Raw genomic sequence first — 24,644 nt, forward strand, 5'->3', positions numbered from 1 at the left:
CTGTATGGACAACAATTTGTTGTGGCCATAAACGCTCTGCTCGGCAATTGAACAAACATTGCTACAAGGATATCACTAGGTAAGCTGCACCTGCAGCTCATGAACAATGACAAAAGTAGTGCATTTACAGACTTCACTTACCTATACCAAGATGGGTGTTGATAGATGCATATCTAGCAGTCCCAGTTAGGTTTTTGTTTTCTCGATAAGGGATGTGTTGGTGCGTCCGAGCATCACGATATTTCTTCGCAAGGCCAAAATCTATGATGTAAACCAGGTTACCTTTCTTGCCAAGCCCCATTAGAAAATTATCGGGCTTAACGTCTCGGTGAATGAAGTTCTTAGAATGAATAAACTCTATACGGCTGATCTGTTGAAATATAGAAGAAAAGTTGGATATGAAGACGGACTACGTAAAGTTACTTTTTGTGTGAAATCTTATTTTAATCAACTTTAACTTTTTATTTCGACCTTGAATTTACAAGTGACTCTGTAAATGTCAAGCCCCAGCAGATATTCTTATCCTGTTCACATTTTATTTTTTTAATCACTTTACCTCTTTACATGTCATTCCACAAATAAAAATAAATAAATTAAAAAGGTTATTTGAGAACTAAAGGGACACTAGAGTCACCAAAACAACTTTAGCAGTTTTGGTGTGTACATAATGCCCTTAAGTCTCCCTGCTCAATTCTCTGTCATTTAGGAGTTAAATGACTTTTGTTTATGCAGCCCTAGTCACACCTTTAGCTTTCCTAAACACTTCCTGTAAAGAATCATCTAATGTTTACACTTCCTTTATTGCAAATTCTATTTAATTTAGAATTTCGTGTCTCCAGCTCAGTTAGTAACTTGCTATTTTTTTCCCTGCAGAATGTACCAGTCCCAGTCATGGGAGGTGTCGCTAGGGCTAGACAAACAATAATGCTTTAACTGCTAAATGGCATTGAAGTGAGAAGTGAGTCTGCAGGGGCATGCTCTATACCAGGGGTAGGCAACCTACGGCACTAGTGCCATGCACGGCACTCGGGGTGTCTTTGCACGGCACTCAAGGCTGCTAGAGCCAAACAGGCTCTGACCTATCAGGAGTCCCAGGTAAAATTTCAGATATCTGCTAATCCGAAAAGGTGGTGAAGGACAATCCTCAATTTATGCATTGCAGCACGTAGAGGAATCCACACTGTAGTAGAGCAGCTCGCAGTTGCTGTTGCAGCTCCCATCCTTGACATTCCCGTGGCCGCCCTAGTCCCCACTGGAAGTCACCCACACTGCTAGATATACACAGAAATGCAGAATAACCCTCCCCTCATACAAATAATACGGACAGCCCACACACAAACATGCACACAATCCGCACAAACGAAACACCACTAACAGTCCATATACATGCACACAACCCCACATGCAATACCCCAAACAGCCCCCACACACTACCAAACACACACATAGACAATTCCACAAGCAGCCCCCATACATATGTATCATATACAATACCATAAACTACTCATGAACATATACAATATAATAGCTCGTATACGCAGGGCCGTCTTTAACGCGGGGTAAACTGGCCAGCTGCATCGTGAGCCCTGCTGGCCTCAACTATTTCTTACCCTCTGGCCGGTAATCCGCACACTAAGGAGGCCCACCGCGTTGCCCATGCGCAAAGGACCACCCGGTGGGCTCCTGTCAGCAGGGGCCCTGTCGCACGCTGAGGCGCTTTAACAGCGCGAGCAGGCCCCTTGCTTTTCGGCAGCAGACTGGGAGGAAGTGACGACCGCGCATCATTTCCTCCCACAAAGAGAGGAGCGCGTGGGAAAGAAGAGTAGGCTGATTGGAGGGGGCTGGCCGAGAGCTCTAGACTCCAACTCCCAACACCTTCAGCCACCAGCAGGAAAAGTAGGAAACTGGAGGGTGGGTTTTAAAGTGTATGTCTGTGTCAGTATGTCTGTCAGTGTGTGTGTGTTAGTATGTCTGTGTGTGTGTGTGTCAGTATGTCTTTGTGTGTCAGTATATCTGTGTGTGTGTGTCAGTATGTCTGTGTGTGTGTGTGTGTATCTGTGTGTGTGTGCGCATTTCAGTGTGTATAGATCTGTGTGTGTGTGTGTATGTGCATACATCTCAGCATTCACAAACTAGCACTACACACAAATACACCCCTGCATTCAAATTTCAACACTACGTACAAACACATGTCTGTGTTACACACCAAAATTACATGTAAATACACCCCTGCATTCAAAAACCAGCACTACACAAATACATGCTTGCAGTCACGCCAACACCACATACAAACATATTCCATACAAAAACCTGTTAACATTCAAACACACAAACTGCTTAGTGCTAAATACAGACTTGCAAACATGGGTAAATGGTAGAGCCCCAGCTGTCAATGCATTTCTGGAGTTGCACGACAGATGGGGATCTACCTTTTAATCACCCGTGCAACAGGGAGACCCCCAAAAATTCTTGCACCTCTCTACTTTAGGTCCGCCACTGTGTTGAGATGGAGGACGTGATTGCATGCCTGAGGAGGGGGGACAGGGTCCAGGGGGCCCCAAGCAAATGCTTTGCCCAGAGTCCAGTCACTATTAAAGACGGCCCTGCTTATACGCACAAATACAACGATACAAAGCAATTACAGTAAAAATAACAAGCAGAATACAGCAGCATACACCCCTCGATTAAAAAAAAAAATAGGACCGGCACGCTACGGGACATGACAATCCTGTATCGGCACAGTGCTGCTAAAAGGTTGCCTACCCCTGCTCTATACACCAAACCTGCTTCATTAAGTCAAAGTTGTTTTGGTGACTCTAGTGTCCCTTTAAGGATGTGCCTAAAAGATGAGATTACAAAATGGTCTACAGTGGCCACTGCCAGTTAAGGAGCACTATAAGCACCCAAACCTCTTCATTTCATTGAAGTGGTCCGAAGTGAAGGGCCCCCATCTCTTTAAACTTGCAAGTGAAAACATTGCAGTTTCAGAAAAACTGCAATGTTCACATTGCAGGGTTAAGGCAGCTTCCACTGGATGTGTTCCAGACAGCCACTAGAGGTGCTTCTTCCATTTTCAAGGAGTTTAACGCCGTGAAGTCACATTGGATGTGCTCGTGCTTTGCACGAGAATGTCCAGTATCTTCAAAATCTCAAAAAAACAAAACAAAAAAAATTATCTTTTTTTTCTTCTTTTTTTCTCAATGTGCACAGGGTAAACCCCACTGTTTGGGTTCCGAATTGATTTTCAAATTGTAGTCCAAAACAACCAAAGTGGAAGTGTAACAGACTTTGAATTGTTTATTATTTTAGATCATTTGCAAATTCACTTTTAAGTCACTTAAATTACTGACAATTCTCAGTTTAGTAAATAACCTTGGCAGTGATTGTAGGCCCTAATAGGCTCAACCCTATACCACCTTCCTGAAGTCTGAGGCCGTCTGTAAGGAATGGAGTGTCCCGTTGAGTTTTTCCCATTTCTTGGAGGAGAATTGGAGGATTTTGGTCCTTTGTTCTTTACCGCAGTGATCACTTGGAGTTTGGAGACCAGTATCTATTTGCTTTAAGTCAACATACTGTATCTACAAATATTCTGAGTTACATTTACCGCTCTAATCATGTCTTTAGCAGACTGGGATGAGCACAACAGAGGCCTGTTTTAATTGTTTTTTGGGTTTTGAAACCATTTTATCTAATTGTATATATAAAAGCTCTGACAGCTTCTTAGTGGTTTTCCTTGCTTTACCTCTACATTACTACCAAAATACTTGGCCACACTACAACTTGGAAGCATGATAGCCAGTGTTCTGGCAACTCTCACTATGCCCAGCCATGTGCCAGAACCTGAATTTACCAAAGGTATTTAGGGTTAAAGAGTATGAAGAGGTTTAGAAACATACTCCTCTCTGGTTCATTAGATTTTACCTTGTAGCTAAAAGCAGCAAGATGAATTGTTAGTGTAGGACTCACCTAAAAGGTTTTGCCTTGATGTGGCAGGTGAGCTTACATCTAATGGCCATTGGAATGATATAAATAACTGGAGGTTTTTTAGTATGTCCATAGTGATTTGGGATAGTGCAAAAGTAACTGCCGCCCAGGAGTAGTGGGAGTTTGAGTGCAGGGTTTAATTTTGTGTTTGAATTGATTTATTTTACCATAGAAAGTCACCTGCATTAGATTACCCCAATGCTTGAAAACATTGTTATATGTTAATCAGCTGATTGGTCAGACTGCGCATTAGTTGTGTTTAATCCCTTTGTGCAAGTCCAGTCACACCCAGAAGCACCTTGTGTTCATAGCGTTTAATGAACTGAACTGCGCAGGTTGCCAAAAAGTGGAGTTCTTATTCAAAGTTAAGTAAAACAAACGGCAAGTTATGCATTCCTTGCAAGTAGTCTCCTAGGACACAATGTGACATAAAACTGAAAAATACGGTCAAACATTATTCCAGGCTGTAAGCCAGATGCCGGCTTTAAGATGTGTCTTTAGTTCAACTTACCATTTGATCTGCAAGGAGAAGTACAGTCTTCAAGCTGAATTTGCGTGAGCAGAAATTAAAGAGATCTTCCAAGCTGGGGCCCAACAACTCCATCACCATCACGTTGTAGTCTCCCTCCGCCCCGCACCACTTGATGGATGGGATCCCCACTGCCAGCAAGAGATTGGGTACATGTCAGATAAAATCAAGGGTTCTAAAGAACAGGGTCGTAAAAAGCGTGTGTATGGTTTTACATTAAACATGACTAAAAAATAAAAAAAAGAGTGACTCTAGGGGGAAAATGAACCAGGTAAGAAAGCATTGATTTTACATTTTTAAGACAAATCCCTGGTTAAGTGAGCCGGTCACTAATACAGAACACCAGATGATACTTATTCAGAACATCCTTTTGCAGCCTATCCCAACTAATATACTTTTCTATTATTTCCCTTTATCATTCTATCCTGACAGAGAGACTACTATGTTATAAAAAGGAACAGAGATGGGGGGTTTACTAGATATTTACCCAATAAACTAACCAGATTAAAAGACCTTAACAGGGTCACTTTAAAAACGTAAAATGGACTCTGCATCTCCACAAGTTCAGAGACCAATTGCAACATCCATGCAAGTAAAGGATATGACTTCATGATACTGTTGCAAATAGGTCACATGTTACATGTTACATCAAAGACTTGCAGCCACTGTGCATTGTTTTTCTTGATAAAGTTTCAAAAAGGTTTTTTTTGCACTTTAAATCTGGTCAACCTACAACAGATGAGTTATAGGCTACTCTTTAAATTGACTGAGCCAAGACACAAAGTCACCTTAAGGGGAGTGAAACTGCAACCCCACAATGGTACTGGGCTGCAACTTCCATAATTATTATTTAATTTTAAATTCGTTTTTTTGTAGTATATTCACAATAAAATATATGCCATGACAGGATGATAAAGGAAGCAACACTGAGCAGCTATAAGTTATTAATACACAATTAGGTAAGCCTAGTAAGCAGCACCCCCTATAAGCTAGAAATACAAACTGTGCTATACTCCTAAAAAAATAAAATGCTACTAAACCTTCTGGTATTCCTTATTGTGATATAAAAATCACAATGAGGAATAGCCTATATTGAAATAAAAATCTGCAAAATTTACCATCCATGTTTGTAAGGAAACCAATATTAAATTAAAATGCCACTGGGTGCCAACTATGAAATAAAAACAAAATGGTGTCTACTGCTGAAACAGACACTCAGCCAATGCCCTCCAAACTAAATTTTCTGCCATCGCAAGGTATGTGCCCCAAGTCCCAGTATAATAAAGTGCACTCTTCTCACAGGTCCAGCCACATTCCACATTTAGAAGAGGTTCCTGGGATCTTTCCCCAGAATATAAGCCACCTGGGCAGTCTGAGGGGCCCCTGCGAATGTGAGCTGTGCCTAGGGAGTAGGGATAGACAGATTATAGATTTGGCTGATATTCCTGATTTTGGCAAATATCGGTATCGGCCACTATCGATACGGATATTGCCGATAACGTGAGAGGCCAAAGCACGCAGGGACGGCGCGTCAATAAGGCGGAACACACTGCCGCATTAGGGCATACCGGCTCTGGGGGCGCAAGAATGGAGTGACCGGCAGGAAGCGCACAGCTCTCCCCCTACCAGTCACTCAGTGCAGCGTGGTCTAGTGGAGCAGAGCAGACCGCGGTACAGGAGCTTCAGTTTCCTGTACCCTGTCGGACTGACAGGAAGTGCTCACAGAGAGTATTTTTTGTCAGTCCGGCCGGGTACAGGAAACTGAAGCTCCTGTACCACAGTCTGCTCCACCGAGCTACAAGAGAGGTAATGAGGCACATCAGGGAGTGGAGAGGACCACTAAGGGGGAGGGGGGATGGGAGCGGTACACTAAGGGACAGGGAGGGGAGAGGTACACTAAATATTCTTGGAAAAATAAAATCTGTATATTTTGTACAGTTACCACTTAAAAAAAAATAAAAACATTGGCAAAAATAAATAATAAACATGTTCAGTTAAGTAAATTTGTGTAGAAATGGTTTCTTTTTTCAAAATGGTAAATGTACATAATATTGGTAAGGTATTGGCCATTGGCCTGAAAGTTCACAGATTATCGGCTCTATAAAATCAATATTGGTCGATCCCCACTAGGCAGGTGTGCCCGTTCATATAGTGGCTTAGGAGGGTGGTGACTAGACATGACTTGGCCTTCAGAACTGAAGGTCCCTCTACAACTTCTTCCTCTGCCTTCTCAATGGCAATGCCTTGGTAGGTCCACTGTGAATTGTAATATCCTTCAGGGGTTAGAGGAGAACCTCCAGTTGATTTTGACTTTCCGCTTGTTGACATATATTGGCCAAGAATTGCGACCAAAGTCGCTCAAAGGCTTGATTGAGTTGCCCCTCCGGGTAGGCCAGTATTGCAGTAACCGGATGAGGCGTAGGCCTCTAAGGGGAAGCCATCTTAGAAAATAGGCCTTGGGCAATAAACCCAGGTTAACAAAAATCTCAGCAGAGAACAGGTCTGCACTCAAGTGGGGACAGGGATATCCCTCAGCAGTCCAAAAATAGGATGGAGCCAGTCAAGGCAAAGGCCACTTCCCCCACCATAAACATGTCCACGGGCCGCCAAACCAATCATTGCCAGTAATGTATAGCTTATTTTTTCTTAAGATCTCAAAGACCGCTGGTAAATTGTTTCCAAATACAAATAGCCAGTTGTCTGTCGAAAACAGGGCATTTCCCCGACCAAAAATGAGGAGATTTAGGTTTTCATCGAAGAGCACCAGCTACATGCGTCTGCCTTATTCGGCTGTCAGGCCCCGCAACTTTCATTATACTCTGCCCATGCTTCTATGCCCAACTAGTTCAAAAGCAGTAGCTTAACTCTACTTCTATAAAGCCCCATAGGACGGGGTTCCCAAATAAGTTGTCAAGAACATTTAAGAGCTCAGTTTTAATAAATATCCCCATTGGGACAGGCCTTTAACCCCTTAAGGACACATGACATGTGTGACATGTCATGATTCCCTTTTATTCCAGAAGTTTGGTCCTCAAGGGGTTAAAATGCTGTGAAGAATATCGTTAATGAGCAAATAACTGACAATTTTAGGGTTAGCATCTATGACTGCCAGGGAGCAATGGTGTTCAAACTGTGGTCCCTGTGCCTCTATTCATCTTGAGACCCTCTCAAGGCCCTCAGGGGGATAGAGAGTGAGAGAATATATACCCAGGAGTGAAGCCAACTTGTTATGTAAATTTACCTGAAGCTCTCCCCTGCATGTGTCACCATCTTCTTCTGGCATTTTATCTACTAGGAGCAGTTAGAGCTGTACTATAGCTAATATCGCTACGATTTTGAATTTATGCACAAAATATTTGTTGCCTGTTGTGAACCTGTGTAAAAGTACATTTTTGCTTTAGCATCCTTAATTATCACATCAAACATGACACATAGTCCGCCATAAGAGTACAACAGAAGACATTCTGCCATTACAGGTTGTCGCATTGCAATATTTGTATCTTACCTCCACCCTGCATCATTTTGTAGAATTTGCTCTCAATGTGTAGCTGGGGGTGCTTGGTCTTCACACATTCCAGTTTAATGGCGACCTCCTCACCAGTGGCAATGTTTGCACCTGTGAAAACACAACCAACAACTGTTTTATTACCCACACACAAACCACTCCCCTCCTGCCAAATACCCACACACAAACACAGCACCCCTCATAAGAGGCAGCCAACAGCTCAGTTCCCAACCGATTTAGAATTACAAACCCTATCATGCTCATCGGTATCAAGGGAGTTGCAGTTCAACAAGACCTGGAATCTACCTCTTGGACTATGCTGCCTTCAGTTGTTTGGGAAACCTCAATGGACTTTAAACACCCTTTACTACCTTTTATAAGTCATGCAATTGCAATAGCTGCCATAACTGAAAACAAGAAGTATTTAGAAGTATTTAGGTTAAAAATGGGGAGAGTGGGAGCTGGATAATACAGACCCCCACAATATAGATAATCAAATGCAAATAAGACGTTTTCAAGAGGGGCCTAGATTGAATGAAAAACAACAACACATATTACAGTCTGTTATTGTAGCTTCACTGGGAAATGAAAAATAAATGTTGGTTACTTTAAAACCACAGAGCCTTTGTCTACTGCAAGTGGAGAAGAAATCAGAGTACTTTATTACACTAAAGTAAAACACAAATAATCCTCAAAAACCTCTTTACCAAGATAGAATCCAGCTTATTTTCATATCCATAAACAGCACATTATATAATATACACAGTATGCATACCTAGGATACTGCTTTACTGTACAGTTAAAGGAACACTATAGGCACCCAGACCACTTAATCGCATTGAAGTGGTCTGGGTGCAGTGTCCCTGTCCCCCTAACCTTGCAAGTGAAAACACTACAGTTGCAGAGAAACTGCAATGTTTATATTGCATAGTTAAGACATCCTCTAGTGGCTAAGGATGTCCAGAATCTTCTACCCATATGAAAGCATTAAATTGTGCAGCACTCATGCATTTGGTCCTCAATCAGCATGACGTCACGGAAGGAGGAGGCTGAGCCCATACCGAGGGAACTCAGTGCTGAAATTAAGGAGAGTGAAAACAAAGATTTTTAACCCCTTATACACGCGGGAGGCTTCTAATAAGTTTGTGATAGTCACTCACTATAGCGTTTAGAATACAGTTTTGAATTCCAAATGTCATAGTGTTCCTTTAAAGGAAGAAATAAAAAAAATAAAATAAAAAAACCTTCATAGGAGGTACAGAATAATAGAGTTATGAACCAAAACACTTAATTTCCTTTATCTAAAAGTTATAAACCGCGACAAATGTTTATATTGGGAGTTAGGATATGGATGCAGGTCTACCGCCCATGTATGCACATTTCTGGGAGAAAAGGGCAATATTTTAAATTGTGTTTAAATGAACACTCAATGAAGTGGTCTGTGTGATATGTGCCTCTTGTTCTAACCCTGCAGCTGAAAACATTGTCATTCTGCACGAACGACAATGCTTTCTTATCCTACCTCTAGTGGCACTTCTGTAACAATCAGATGGTCTCGTGGAGATTATCTGACTGACACTGCACATTTTGGTGCGCATACGCAGTAGCCATCCAATGCTCTCCTATGGGAAAAAACAGGTTTGTATTCTCAGCTCTATAGTGTTTTTTTTTTTTTTTTAACCTAAAAGATACTTTTACAATTGTCTCATGTTTACATTGCAGCATTAAGTCTACTGCCCACAGTGGCTGTCTACTAGACAGCCACTGGGGGAAGTTTCCTGTATGTTAACAGGCTTTCGTCCCAAACGATGCTGGACATCCTCACGCTCTGCATGAGGACATCCAGTGTCCGCTATTTCCCCATAATAAAGCATTGACTCAATGTTTTCCTATGGGGAGGACTAATGCTCGTGCATTAGTGCCCACTTATCGAGGGACGTCTGAGGAGGCGTCACCAACAGAGAGGAGGGGGAGGCAGAGTGAGCTTTAGTGCCAAAAATACAGCTTTGTATTCCTGGCACTTATAGCATCCCTTTAACAACCGTTTCAGCTGATTTTAAGGCTGCGTTTGTAAAAAAAAAAAAAAAAAGAAAGAAAGAAAAATGGCAGTAAGCAGACGATGTTGTGAAGGAAAAGGATACTCACTTAATCACCATGATGGCCATCAACTTTTTCATAGCTAGTGCTAAGCCAAAGCTGTAATTATATCAATAGCCAGATTCTTAATAGACGTGCTTGACTAAGAGTACAAACAATGATTTGTGCCTGGAGGTCCTAACAGACTATTTACCTTTCACATTGTGAGGGGCTAATTATGAGGGAGTTGTCTAAAACAATTGTACTGCCTGAGATCATCAAAGGTGCAAGAGGTTTAAGCCTCACTGTCTAACAGGGTCCTCAGTGCCAAGATTTGTATTATTTACAGTGAGTCTACATTTTCACTACTGCTGTACAATGGTATAGTATACACATATTCATGGGTGGTCCAACCACCATACTTGCCACAAATAATTGTTCAAGTGGTTAACTAACACACACACTGTCCCTTGCTCTCTCCTAAAGGGCAGCACTTTACTCTCTCCTCCAGCTCTGCTTCACTCCCACCTTATTTGATTGCCATTTCCTGTTCCGTAAGCTCGTTTGAGCAGGGTCCTCTTCAACCCATCGTTTCTGTAAGTTTTCTTGTAATTGTCCTATTTATAGTTAAATCCCCCCTCTCGTAATATTGTAAAGCGCTACGGAATCTGCTGGCGCTACATAAATGCCAATAATAATAATAATAATAATAATATTGTACCCCCCCACCCCCCCCACCCCACACATTTTGCAGCGCTGATGAATCTTGTTGGTGCGTTTTAAATGTCAGTAATAGTTTCTAGTCACCCATATTTGTCCTCTGTCAATTAGACTAATTCAAAGGAGGAGACAACCACCCCCTCCAAAAAAACACTAGAAAACACACACACTATTTCATTGTTGAACTAGAATCTGTGAGTACAACATTTTAAACAAATTACTCAATGGATATATTTTGAATTGTGACGGTCTCATAACTACTAAGTAGTCATAATGTAAAACAAAACGAAAGAATACAGTGCATGACTTAGTGATGCAAACGGTGAGCTGCATAAAGAAATATGCAAGTTATGCACCGTAGGAGTAAATATTTAGCCAATGAGTACATGGTCACAGCATGGAGATGAGAGTTAAACAGATTCTATCCATCTGTCTCTGTGTAGTGTGCCACGGCACAGGTCTGGTACCCCACCCATTCCACCCAATAAAATGGTAGCTCCACATGCAATTTGTGTAATCAAGTGAGTTTGGGGGGAGGAAGGGAGGAGAAAGGGAGTGCTTAGCTAGCCAAGTGAAGATTACGCTCTGCAAACCAAGTGTTGTTGACTACAGTTCCTATGATGTTTAACCATGGTTTAATTGGGCTGACAGGACGGCATGTGAACTAGTCTAAAACCTACAATAGCTGAAGTACAATCTTTAAGCCCTCACTGGTATAGTCAATGTTTTCTTAAACAATAAATGACAAGTTACATAACAATCTTCCCACTTAATGGGAGTTGCAGTCCTATAGCTGAAGATCAGCATCCAGTAAAGCCCCAGTATTAGAATCTACAGAAGACATCTAACAGATATTATTCATACTTTCAAAAAATAAAAATAAAGAAAAAGATAAAGTGAGAAAGTGTTGCATTTAACATGATTTCCAAAGTACATTTGGTTACCACAAATCAAAATTCACAATTCTCGGTTTCCTTGATGTCCTTACAAAGCGACAGATGCTGCAATGTTGTTGCATAACATTAAAAAGTGCGTCACAACGTTTCCAACAGTGACAGTCATCTGTAGTGGCTTCCACGTGTCACCATGAAGACTACATTTGTTGGGAAAAGACAGCAACCCACGTGAAAGTACAGTTTTGAAAGGCCTTCCATTTAGTAAAAAAAGAAAAAAGAAGAAAAAGACAGTCATTGTGAGCTGTATGTACTTTGCAATAGGTTTGTTGTATCTGGACGTAAAACAGTTAATTGGAGCACATGTGGGATGATGGGGAGGTGGTCACGTATTACTAGTATTTTAGTATAACTCTAAATGACATACGTTTAAAATAAATTAAAACTTGAAATTTAAAACTTTTAATTTTAGGCCACGCTGCAGACGGCCCTGGGTAAGATTGTGTTCTGTGTGTAATGCGCCAAACCCTGCATATATAAGAGAGTCAATGGCACTGGGGGGAGGGGGACGACGACGACTTGAGCTTTATAGAGTGCAGCCCCCCCACAAAATTGCCTGAACCCAATATTACTCCTCCTTGGCCTAATTCTTCCACTTCATGAACATAATCTCCCTGGGGTTCCATAACACAGCCCCTTTTAAAAAAACGCACACTGTACCCTTCCAGAGTCTAGGGTGTGCGGAAGAGCAGCTGGTAAGCCCCCAGAAGGAGCCCCTCTCTATGCAGCTGTCTTTCCTTCCCTCTTTCTCTGGAGGGAAAGAACATCCTGTTTTTATTCCAATGCAACACACACACACATATCCCTGGGCATGTCATTGACTATGGCAAGCCGTAGGGAATACAGGGGATATCCTTCCTCTAGACGAGGCCTATGCACATGACTGAGCACTATGTATCCTAGGCTGAGACACAGACTGCTTCCAGTTAAGGAAGCTGCCCAAAACCGTCTAGTAATTGAGTTTAGGAGATTGCATAGAGCGACAGAACTCTTTCACTGCTGGCTGAACACAAACCATACAGCTGCAGACGCAAAGGCTTCAGTTTTTTTTTTTTTTTTAAATGTATCTGGTCTGTACTCAACGGTAACGTCCGCTGACAATTATCGGTCTGAAAATGTAAAATACTTTGCTGCAATTTAAAAGGTGTTTTACATTTTCCAGTAAAAAGAGAGAGAAGAAAAAAAACAAAACAAAAAAAAAACACAAAGAAAAAAAACACACACGGGGGGAAGCGGTGAAGATATACTCTCTCCTATAAGCACGAGTCAAAGCTACAATCTACTACTGCATTTGTTTCCCCCCCCCCCAAACAGGAAAAAAGTAAATTTTAATTTACAGAGATAATTATCAAGTATATTGAGACCGTAGCCTAGTAAACATGGCCATGGTCTCAATATACTTGATAACGATTATCTGTGTAAATTAAAATTTTTTCTTTTTTCCTGTTTGAGAGAAAAAAAAATGCCATAGTACATTGTATCTAATCATTGCAGGCAGGGTTACTAAAATGAAAATTGCCAGAAATTCAAAGTGAATTTCAAATTTAAAGGGACACTGTAGGCACCCAGAAAACTTCAACTAGCTGAAGCGGTCTGGGTGCAAACTCCCATTACTCTTAACCCTGAGCATGTAATTATTGAAGTTTTTATAAACTGCACAAATTACCTGCTAGGGTTAAGTCCTCCTCTAGTGGCAGTCTATCAGACAGACTGCCCCACTAGAGGGACTTCTGGGTTTTTAGACGTCTTTTGGTCGTCTAAACCAGTGTGCCCCAACCCAGTCCTCATGGACCACCAACAATCCAGGTTTTGTCAGTGTCTCCATTGAAATAAAATAGGGATCTAGAGAGATCTGCCAGATAAGGTTCCTTATCCCATACACCACCTGCTGGACCAGAATAGCCAGCACAAATAGGATTTATTAGTCCAGATATTCAGAACCCTTGAGAATCAGAAGCAGTCAAAAGGTTTGTAAATATCCGATCTCCTTGTGAGTGATGTCTACAAACATTGCCCTGAAGATTAAGGCTTGGACGAGGAGTCCATAGGGAAATATATTCTGCAGCCGGATATATTGCACATAGCTTCCCACGCTGGAACGTTGCAGAACTGCTTAGGATGTGAAATTGGTTGCAAGAGAGCCATAAAGAATGGACACAGGCTCTTTTACCGAGAATGTTAAATACTTTTTGTATGTACACATTTCATGTTTTTGTCAGGATGACTTTTGGCAGTCTTGCTAGCGCAATGTACGGCGGGCGGATAACAGTGCCAAGTTTAAACATTCTGTTATTAATAAACTTTTATTCTGAAGCCATGTTTTTAAAAGCCTGTGTACACAGGATTTGATCATTTCAGTTAAAACGGCAAATTGCAGAATCCCCACCTAATGCGATTTCTTCTATGTTAGAAGTACATACAGTAGTCTTTTGTATAGGTACATGTTAATTGTTTGTTTGTATTCCCCCTATTGCACAGCAATATATGCTGCCGCTATTTATAAAATTAATGATAATTAAAACCAACCTCAAAGAAAAAGGACAAGCTGGGTGTTCAGAACAGTTCTTATCTTGTTTTTAGAAATCAAGGCCTATGTTTCTAAGAAAGCAATGGAACTGTCTGTACTGTGTCTTATGCACATACACAACTACGTAGGACTGGATGAGCTAAGAGGCTGATTATGTCAGGTCTGAGCCGTCTTTAAATTCCTTGTCCTGGTTGAGCAGCCAATACTTTAAGTCTAGTGTCTGCACAGCGCTCTTAATCCCATGGGGCTCTTAATAACCCATAGAATATCCTCTCACAGAGGGAGTAGCTTTAGGACAGTGTCTGCAGAGAGGGGAAACTTCAGGCACCCAGGAAAGAAAGGCAATTGCATGTTCTTTCTAAGACCACTCTAAAATAGAAACATCGACCCTGGGATGTCTGAGCCAGAATAACATCCGTGCAAAGAACAGCAAGCCGTAAATAACAACCCTGCCACCTTGCATCACCGAGAATCAGCCTGTACACAGTCTTATTAAAAGATCTCACTGGCTTTCACTTGGTGACCCCTATTTGTCGTAAATTGTACGCATGTCAAAGGCCATAAATTCTCCGACCAGACAATGGTTCAAAGGACACACCAAGGTGGATATGATTTTAATTCTCTTTGACACCCTCCCAAAACAATTACAAAATAAATAAAAATCAGCCCACAGTTTATCCCCTCCTAATACACTATATATTAAAAAGGACTTAAATTGGCTATAATAGGGTTGTTATACTTCAGAGATCACCATCAAGTCCTGTGGCTAGTCCCAGTCAGTAGTGAGTTCACTACAAGGTGTGCAGAGATTTGTGGTAGCGAACTAAAAAATAAACACTCGTGATTTATGTGGGTGTACATTTAACACTGGTTTAAAAACATTATGTAGATATAAACTCAAACAGAACACCACATGCATTTTAAATACATGCAAAATTAAAAAACAAACAAAAAATGTATGATCAAATGAGAAGAGGAATGGGGGGGGGTGGAGGAACACACACACACAAAAAAAGTTGTGTGTTTTTTTTTTTTTGTTTTTTTTTTACTAGCATGTGAATAAACTTGTATTCTTGTTCAAGGTTACAAGAGTGCACAAGAGACCAGGAATCTATCAAGAAGTGTACATTTAAACACCTTCAACACAAGGTATAAGCCAAATCCTATAATATCATTACACATATGGTATGAAATTGGAAGTAAAAGGGTTTAAAAAGGTATACAATACCATATCACAGGCATTCCGTCAACAGTACCATACATTAGCATGCATGAAACATTTAGTGGGTATTCCATATAATAACAAATTGAGGTTAACATATTTCATATTTACTACTTTGAGTTCAGCTCACTACTGGTCGTGAATGGGTTAAGGAGTATTGCATGTATTTTTTTTGTAAAAGGGAGATGGGGGGAAAAAAAATAAAAAAAATAAAAAAAACACACAGGCAACACATCTTTCAAAGTACGTGCTCCAAGACAGTGGTGGCTAAAAAGATAGATTCCAAAATACTCTGGAAATACAACTCCCATGATCCTTTTTGCCCCAAGGAAAAGTATCAAGTCTGTTACAGCTCTACAGCAGTTTGGGATGTAATTTTGGTCACTCGTGTACTATGTGTTAGCCAAACCTAGGTGTCCAAAGATTTGAGAATAAGTGCATTATCAAGAGCATATAACAATAGTGTAATCGGAGTTCAAATTTTAAATTTAGTGGATTTTATAATAAATGGAGCCCAAAACAAACTATGGCACTTCATGAACAGATTAAGTCAAAAAATACTAACCCTTTCAAAAGAAAAGGGAAAAAAAAAATCAATATATTTATATATGTTGCCCATTTCATAGTTACATTGGAAACCAATTTAGTTTAAAAGCTAAAATGCATTTCTATTTTTTAACAGCTAATTAAAAGGTTTGTTACACGTCGAGCCAACCACACACTTACCTAGGTAGATGTCCCCAAAAGAGCCACTGCCAATCTTCCTGCCCAACCGGTATTTGTTTCCTACTCGGAGCTCCATTGTTTTACCTGGAAAGGTAACAAAACAAGGTTTATTAAAGCCATATTTAGTAAAACATTTTCCATAATTAAGCATTTGGGTGGTGCCAACAGAATGGCAATTTAATACACAAAGTTACAAATCTCTATACTGCCATTATATAGCATAGAATTACACAGGATCTTGGATTCCACAAATTCACATCTCCTACTGGAAAAGCTTATAGGGTGTGTGGAGTTAAGAGAATGGAAGGCATGATTTGTAGGAATCTGGCAGCTGCCCCACACTAGGGGTTATAAGCCGTGGCAGTGCTTGCTAACATGTGCCCAGGAATGCAGAGCAGGGGAACATTCTGTACAGCAGAGGAAACCAAGGCCGTCTTACAACTGCTTATTACCTACGCCTTAAAAATTAGATGCCAATTTAGTGTGTTTTGTATTTTATGCAACGACGGAACCCTTACTTCCGTAACTTGCTTTTGTCTGCAGATTTCTGTTACCGTATCGCAGCGTGCAGTGAATCATACCAGTTTTTATTCATGCAGCACCATCAACCCATTGTACAGCGCTACAGAATTTTCTGGTGCTATATAAATAATAATATTATACCCTGCCAAGATGCCCAAAATGTTTCCAGGTACTTACATAGCCTACCATAACATTATTTCATCAAACGTCAACATGTACACACTCAGAACTCTAGACTCTGCCCCGGCATGGTTATTGGCACAGTCTCACAGCCAATGAAAGCAAGTTATCGGACGTTCATTAGCCATTGTACAGAGCTGCGGAATTTGTCGGCGCTTTATAAATAATAATAATTAGTAAGAGGCATGGGGTGACACGTTGCACTTTAGACTTCCTTATGAACAAGCCCGGCAGTAGCATGGTGTTGACAATGTCCTGACCAGGATGCCCTATAGGATTTGTCTATGTAAGCAACTACTTAAGCTTGCCCACTGGGAGGTCTGATCTGCATCTTCCCTACCTGGGGGTTTATCACTAGCCTGCAAAGTCAACTGCCTTTCATCATCTGCTCCCAATATTCAAGGAGCAGGAAGCATTGAGAAAATATAAAATATTTGCTTTTCAGACTCTTGCTTGCTGCACCAGCCCTTCCCCCATACCCTAAAAGCTAAAGTGTTTTGCTTTTCTTTAATATCCATGATTGCTCCATTTGTTATCAATGCTATTCTGCTTGTTATACTAGATCGACACAAAAGCCCCAGTAACAATGAGTTCAAAGCCCATAGAGTTCTTTAAAAATTTAAATAAATATTTACCTTCCAGGTAAAACACCATCTATACATTGTCTTGTAAATGTCAACTAAAAAGAATATGTAATCTACGCATCTGCTTGTGATTTGGAAGACACAATGCAACATTTACACATACTAGATCACAATTTTATTTCAAAAGCAAATTTGTATACAAGTGTGCTTTCCAAGAACCACAAACACTCCAGACCACAGAATTGTATACATACAGCACAGTAAAATATTAAACAATTCAATCAAAAAATAAAATTAAAGAAAGCAAGAAAGAAAGAAAGTTGGAATATCTCACAATGCTGTGTATACATGTGTACACACACACACACACACACACACACACACGTCATAGCTGCCTACACAGCAGTCTTTCTGTATAATGGCAAATTGTTTCAACTACAGAACAGAAATCCTGAATCCATTAAGGATTAAAGTGCTCAAACAGTTTTAGATTTGGCAGCTGAACCAAATCTATAATTTTTATATTTATTTAGGAATACAGAACCCAGTAATAGCCTTTTAGGCCTACAGTGATTTTAAAAGGAGCATTTTGTAAGGGAGTGGAAGGCTATTGGCAGAACTCACGTATTCCTTTGGGCACCTTAAAGGACCACTATAGTGCCAGGAAAACATACTCGTTTTCCTGGCTCTATAGGGTCCTTGGGTCCCCCTCCCGCCGGGCTCTGGGGTTAAATTCCTACCTTTTCCCAGCACCAGGGAATCTCCTTCTTCCGTCATCGTCTGAATGCGCGGCAAGAGCCGCGCTCGCATTCAGCCAGTCTCATAGGAAAGCATTCTCAATGCTTTCCTATGGACGCTGGCATCTTCTCACTGTGAAAATCACAGTGAGAAGCGCAGAAGCACCTCTAGCGGCTGTCAGTGAGAGCCACTAGAGGCTGGATTAACCCATTTGTAAACATAGCAGTTTCTCTGAAACTGCTATGTTTACAGCAGGCAGGGTTAATCCTAGATGGACCTGGCACCCAGACCATTTCATTGAGCTGAAGTGGTCTGGGTGCCTATAGTGGTCCTTTAACCCCTTAAGGACCAAACTTCTGGAATAAAAGGGAATCATGACATGTCACACATGTCATGTGTCCTTAAGGGGTTAATATGTGGACATACTACATGGGATAGTATCATAGAATTACCAATTCTGAGGGTGGAATTGGAAGGCGGATACATTGCAAGGTGAAGTAAAAAAAAAAAACAAAATTAAATAAGTTACTGTTCCCATGTAGTCTGCTTGAATTTTCCCCTTGTAAGCCATCAGGTCATCTTTACTACTGGCCTCATCTAAAGCCATTGCTTTTATTTTATTTTTCCTTGTCCTTTGAGTATTAAAAGGGACACTGTAGGCACCCAGACCACTTCAGCTAATTGAAGTGGTCTGGGTGCAGTGTCCCTTTTGCACTTAGTGCTACAATGTAAAACATTGCAGTTCCAGAGAACTGCAATGTTTACATTGCAGTTCTAAGTTCGCCCTCTGTGGCTGTCTAACAGACAGCCACTAAAGGGCTTTCGGAATCATAATGGACTTTTGGTCCATTATCTGACGCTGGACGTCCTCACAGACCACCAGCAACAGATTTTCCCCATTGAATAATGTTTTCCAGTGGGGAGGTCTTTATGCGCTTTAGGTCTCCCCCAGTTTTAACCCCTTCAGTGCCACGGGAGGGGGGCCCTGAGGGATGGGGGCACTCCAGGAGCCTATAGTGCCTGGAAAACCGGTTTTCCTAGCGTTATAGGATCCCTTTAACATGTGATTGTGCCTCTCATCACTGCCCATCAATAAAACAAAAATCAAATGTATTTACTTGGTGCCTAGATAATATCTGACTTATTTCTACAAATATTTGCCAACCGTAATGCTCTGTATCAAGATGTTTAAGATCAACTCCGCAAACAAAATAAAATCAGCGTAACCACCTTGGTAGTGGACCAATAACCAGATAGGACGGTCTTAAGGGATTACCCTGAAAGTGAACTAAAAAATGCATTTAAAACTATTAGTTTGCACTTGCATTTAACCCCTTAAAGACCAAAGTTCTGGAATAAAAGGGAATCATGACATGTCACACGTCATGTGTCCTTAAGGGGTTAACATGAATTCACACTATGTAATAGTGTAAAGAAATAAAAATACATATGTAAGGGTGTCTTGTCTTGATAGAAAGCAGACTACGGTTACACACACACACACACACACAATTCCAACCCAGTCAAAAGATATACTGAGACAAAGTAGGGACTACTTTCTCAGTTTTCCTCCTATGCCTTACACTGGGCAGAGCTTCCACCATCAAGCAGTGTCATTTCCCCCAGCAGTCACCAGTGACGCCTGCAAGGAAATTTGCTCCATCCACGGAAGATTCCGAGGTCTCTTGGAATCCTCTACAGACCTTAATGCATGCTTGAAAAAGATTGGTGGTGCTCGTAAGGGACAGGCAAATAGATCTCACCTTTCCCTGCCCCCCAGACCCCAATGGCGATGTCACCATCGGGGGGAGTCTTGTAAAATTATGTAAAGTCCACAGACTGTGACAGATCCACTTTAAGAAATGACGATAGGGAGGGACAATGCAAATTGCCATGTAAATCACAATTTTACCAAGGAGCCAAAGACTATGCAAAGCATAGGTAGCTGCAATGGCAACTAAAATGATACAGAATATAAAAATGGCTATCAGCACGTGGGAGACTTGTATACACCCAATGCCAGTTCGCATTTTAGAGGCATATTTTAGTGTGTGCGCGTCTGTGTGTGTGCACCTGTCTCTCTCTCTGGGGTTTATTTACTAAACCAGGATTTGCGCGAGATTTATAAAGACATACAAAAACAAAAGGTTTATAATTTTCCCATTTTAATAGAACGAATAGAAAACTCCTAATTCCATTAATAAAATCTCCATGCACAGTACAACAAAAGATTTCAGATAACCTGAAATGCCCCCTCTCAGATTCTCTGCCAATATCTGTGACTTCGCTATACAGAACCATATTTCATTGACAGTTCTACAGACAGCAATGTCTCTGCCATGGGATCCATTATCCTACTGCACACACTGCGAAAATCCTCCATTCTGCTAGGCTCAAAAACAAAACTGTTTTAATGTATGCAATTTACAACAAAATTGTACAACAGACAAGGAAGTGAAGCATCTTTAAACCTATATGGAAAATACTAAATGCGTTGCAGTGTGCAGTCTTACTGGACTAACAAAACATTTGAATTGACAAGCATTCAAGTGTTTTCAGGTTACAAGTAATACTTCTGATTTCTGCTAAGTATCGCTTCTGACCTCGAGAATACAGGTTCACCTTCTAAACATGTACCGGCATATTGTTAATCCAGGAAAAAGTACCACTGCATACTCCAATATAAGGCCTCCCAACAGTCTTGATTTTGGCAAAACGGTCCCAATTTTAGGGTCCTATCCCGCCGTCGTGGATTTGTTCTCTGGTGTCCAATCAGGATACTCTCCCCAAAGATGCGCACGTACTGCTCTTCGGGCACTATGACCACACAGAGAGCAATGACACAGAGCTCCCTGCACAGTCTGCCCTCAGTGGGCCGGCCTGCATAATTGGCAAGCAGCTAGCCAGTAATTCAGACAGACCACCCCCATTCTGCCGGGTCCACCCCCCCATTGAGCAGCACCAGTGATTCAATTTGTGTCACCTTTACCCATGGCCATGGTTCACAGGGCACCGATGTAGGCACTGCAGCTAAGCAATATCATTATGTTGACATCTGAATTACTATATGAAACACAGCTACTCTAATCTACACAAAATATTAAAATAGTTTATAGAAGCACAAGCTTTGTAAACTCAGATATAGCATATAATTGTGCTAAACAAAGGAGCGTTGCACCTTTTAAGCAGACTACATAGGAGTTGCCAGTTAGCCATCACTAAAGACTTCATGTGGTCTGCTAAAAAAAAAAAAAGCAAGTATGAACATTTTCATGAACCAACCCTAGTACTTTCTATACATTTTAGTCACCATATAAACGTTTACAAATACAAGAAAGGTCTTGAGAAAAGTCCCATAGAGGACTAAAACGTTGACCCAATTTCTGGTGTATGATTGCACAATAAAACTTCAAGATTTATCTACAAACTCCTGTGAGTGCATCTACCTTGATATTTATACAAGTAGTGCTGATGAATAATTCTACATCGTTTCTCTTGGGAGGAATTTTTTTTTACATGAACATTTATCTGTGTATGGTAAAGTATCAGGAAAGCTTTACTGATAAATAAAACTGCAGGCTAGATACTATGCACTAAAAAAAAAAAAAAAAAAAAAAAAAAAAAATATATATATATATAAATCACACACACACACACACACACACACACACACACACAGACAGAAATATTAACCAAATAAAATGCCAAAATTAGTTACGGACTTTTTTTTTGCCGTTTTGAGTCTGTGGTTTTTATAAACTACAGAATATATTCACTATGAAGGAAGTGGGAAGGACACTCTACGTGGGGGTAAAACAGATTGTAATGAGAGGCCGATACTGTCATGATTAACGTCATCTTTTGAATTGTGCTAGGTCTATCATGAAATAGGGACACATGTTATTATTGATTTAACTCTATGTGTGTGCATTAGCACCGGTTTATAATCCCCCATCACCATGAACATCATTTTGTCTCTTCTTCATGACTGGTAGTAAAAAAATGCCTTACAGACCATATACTTTAGCTTACTGAAAGACGACAGGACGCAGCAGGAGAGGTGTGAATTTTTCTGCCCAACTCCACACTGTTAACGCTTCTGCTAGTTATTGACACAAAATTACTACATAGAGGGAAACAAAGCGCTATGTCACAACACTATGCTAGTAGAGAATTCTCAGATTACTAAATTGAAATGGTGACCAGTCTACCTACAACAATACTAGTGAGATTATAACAAGACAGACATCTTTGGCAAAATCAAACCAGTATACTTAGTTCGGTAATGGCCATTCTGAAGTGGGTGTAAGATTTGTGCAAATTACAGGGTGCCCCAGGGCAAGTGACTACAATTCAAGGTAAGGGTTGACCTGCAGAAGGAGTGGCTGTCCAGGTTAAAAGCCAAAGACAGCCCTGTTCGTCAGTGCTGTGAAGACAGTACATTGCACCAGGACTGTGTGGCTCTGACCCGCTGTGATGATCAGTTAAATCTCCTCTTTTAGGTGTTTGTAAAGGAGCCTTGAAATGGACTTGTGTTTGGGCTCAGTCTGTGTCTATGCTGCATACTTTAGGACATAAGAATTATGGAAATGTGATGTCCTGCCCAATGAAAGTAAAAAGCAATTTAAGAAAATCTTACACTAGCAGTTGCCCTAGCAGCTTTCAGCAAAACGGCAAGTTCTCTAATGAGACAGTAAAGGGTATTCGTAAGAACCCATACACTATTATAAACCCTTAATACAGCACTCATGGAGTGGGTGGACAGCGATTGCAAATTGCCTAGGATCTCCTTAAAGGACCACTCTAGGCACCCAGACCACTTCAGCTTAATGAAGTGGTCTGGGTGCCAGGTCCAGCTAGCTTGTACCCTTTTTTTTTTTTATAAACATAGCAGTTTCAGAGAAACTGCTATGTTTATACTGAGGGTTAAGCCAGCCTCCAGAGCCTCTAGTGGCTGTCTCATTGACAGCCGCTAGAGGCGCTTGCGTGCTTCTCACTGTGAAAATCACAGTGAGAGCACGCAAGCGTCCATAGGAAAGCATTATGAATGCTTTCCTATGCGACCGGCTGAATGCGAGCGCGGCTCCTGCCGCGCATGCGCATTCAGCCGATGACGTCGCGAGAAAGAAGAGGAGGAGGAGGAAAGCTCCCCGCCCGGCGCTGGAGAAAGAGGTAAGTTTAACCCCTTCCTCCCCCCAGAGCCTGGCGGGAGTGGGTCCCTGAGGGTGGGGGCACCCTCAGGGCACTCTAGTGCCAGGAAAACGAGTATGTTTTCCTGGCACTAGAGTGGTCCTTTAAGGCAAAAGGCTAATTCAGACAAAGACCCCCTAAACTTATTGTGCCAAGGAGGTTACCAGTCACACTATATCTGGGGCTGGCTGTAACTCTAGTGCACAGGGCACCAGACAGAACTTTGGATCAGTCTTATATGGAAATATTTTAAAGTTCTTTCTGTAACAGCACAAGCAGGGATAAAACCAGCTTGAGAACCAAGTGTGGACTCCTGGGTTTAGCTATTCTAAATGAAGTCCCCCCGAAGGACAAGCTATTTGAGTTGTTGTTCGTTCTCTCTCTCATATTCTTTATTTTGATTTCTTTACAACATGCTTTTAAATGGCTAATTTCATTGCAAGAAACCCATGTTAATATTTCTTCAATAAAATCTGTAATGAAAAAAAAATAAAAACGGAACACTTCCCGCCTGGAGTGTATTCACTCGTGAAGAGACTGCTAAATAACAACCTGAGAACATCTCAGAAAGTAATTCCCGTTGCTTTCCTATGCGTTGCTGTACCCTTCCCAAATGTTTACTTCACCACAAGCATCTATTTTGGCCTGATATGCATGCATATTTCTCCCAGTTAACTTTTGTTTCCGCCCCTCTGGAGTTAATGCAATCCTGGCAGCTTCAAAACAACATCTGAGAACTAGAAAGGCCAATTCAGATGTAGTGAAGTCACATAATTAAAGGGTTACTTTTATCCTTTGGAGCGGAGGATGCATTCTGTGTAAATTGGGCATTGTGGAGGAAGACCCCCCCTCTCCAATTGCTCTAAAACCTGGAAAATAAATGTTTTTATTCACCTGGAATCCAGCACTGGATGAAGTTCCCAACAGACTTCTGTGCCCCACCCTGACATCAATGGGGCTGCGTGCGGTCCAATAACAGGCTTCTTGTAGATAAGCCTGTGATTGGTCCAACTGCCAACTCCGGTCCAGAAAGGGGAGGGAGGGGTATAAAAAATGTATTTTTTTTTTTTATTTAAAAAAACGTCCAGCAATGGAGGCAGGCTGAGTGGAGAGCAAACTTAAAGAAAATTGACACACAAGGCCTATATACATGATGCTTGAAGTGCTCCTTTAATACAGAGCAGGATA

The 24,644-nt window shown here is 41.1% G+C and overlaps 1 protein-coding gene across 1 annotated transcript in view; it reads right to left on the minus strand.

The window, feature by feature from the left end:
* The window catches only part of CSNK1E (casein kinase 1 epsilon), a 68,490-nt gene that overhangs the window by 22,914 nt on the left and 20,932 nt on the right, over positions 1-24,644 (minus strand). Inside the window, exons 2-5 of the mRNA XM_063426442.1 lie at positions 16,243-16,326; positions 8,019-8,129; positions 4,496-4,644; positions 142-370 (exon numbers count right to left, since the gene is read on the minus strand). Of these exons, the coding sequence (XP_063282512.1) occupies positions 142-370; positions 4,496-4,644; positions 8,019-8,129; positions 16,243-16,318 (565 nt within the window). The 5' untranslated portion in view covers positions 16,319-16,326. The remainder of the gene's footprint in view (positions 1-141; positions 371-4,495; positions 4,645-8,018; positions 8,130-16,242; positions 16,327-24,644) is intronic.

This window comes from Pelobates fuscus, chromosome 7 (assembly GCF_036172605.1).
Source record: "Pelobates fuscus isolate aPelFus1 chromosome 7, aPelFus1.pri, whole genome shotgun sequence".
Lineage (NCBI taxonomy): Eukaryota > Metazoa > Chordata > Amphibia > Anura > Pelobatidae > Pelobates > Pelobates fuscus.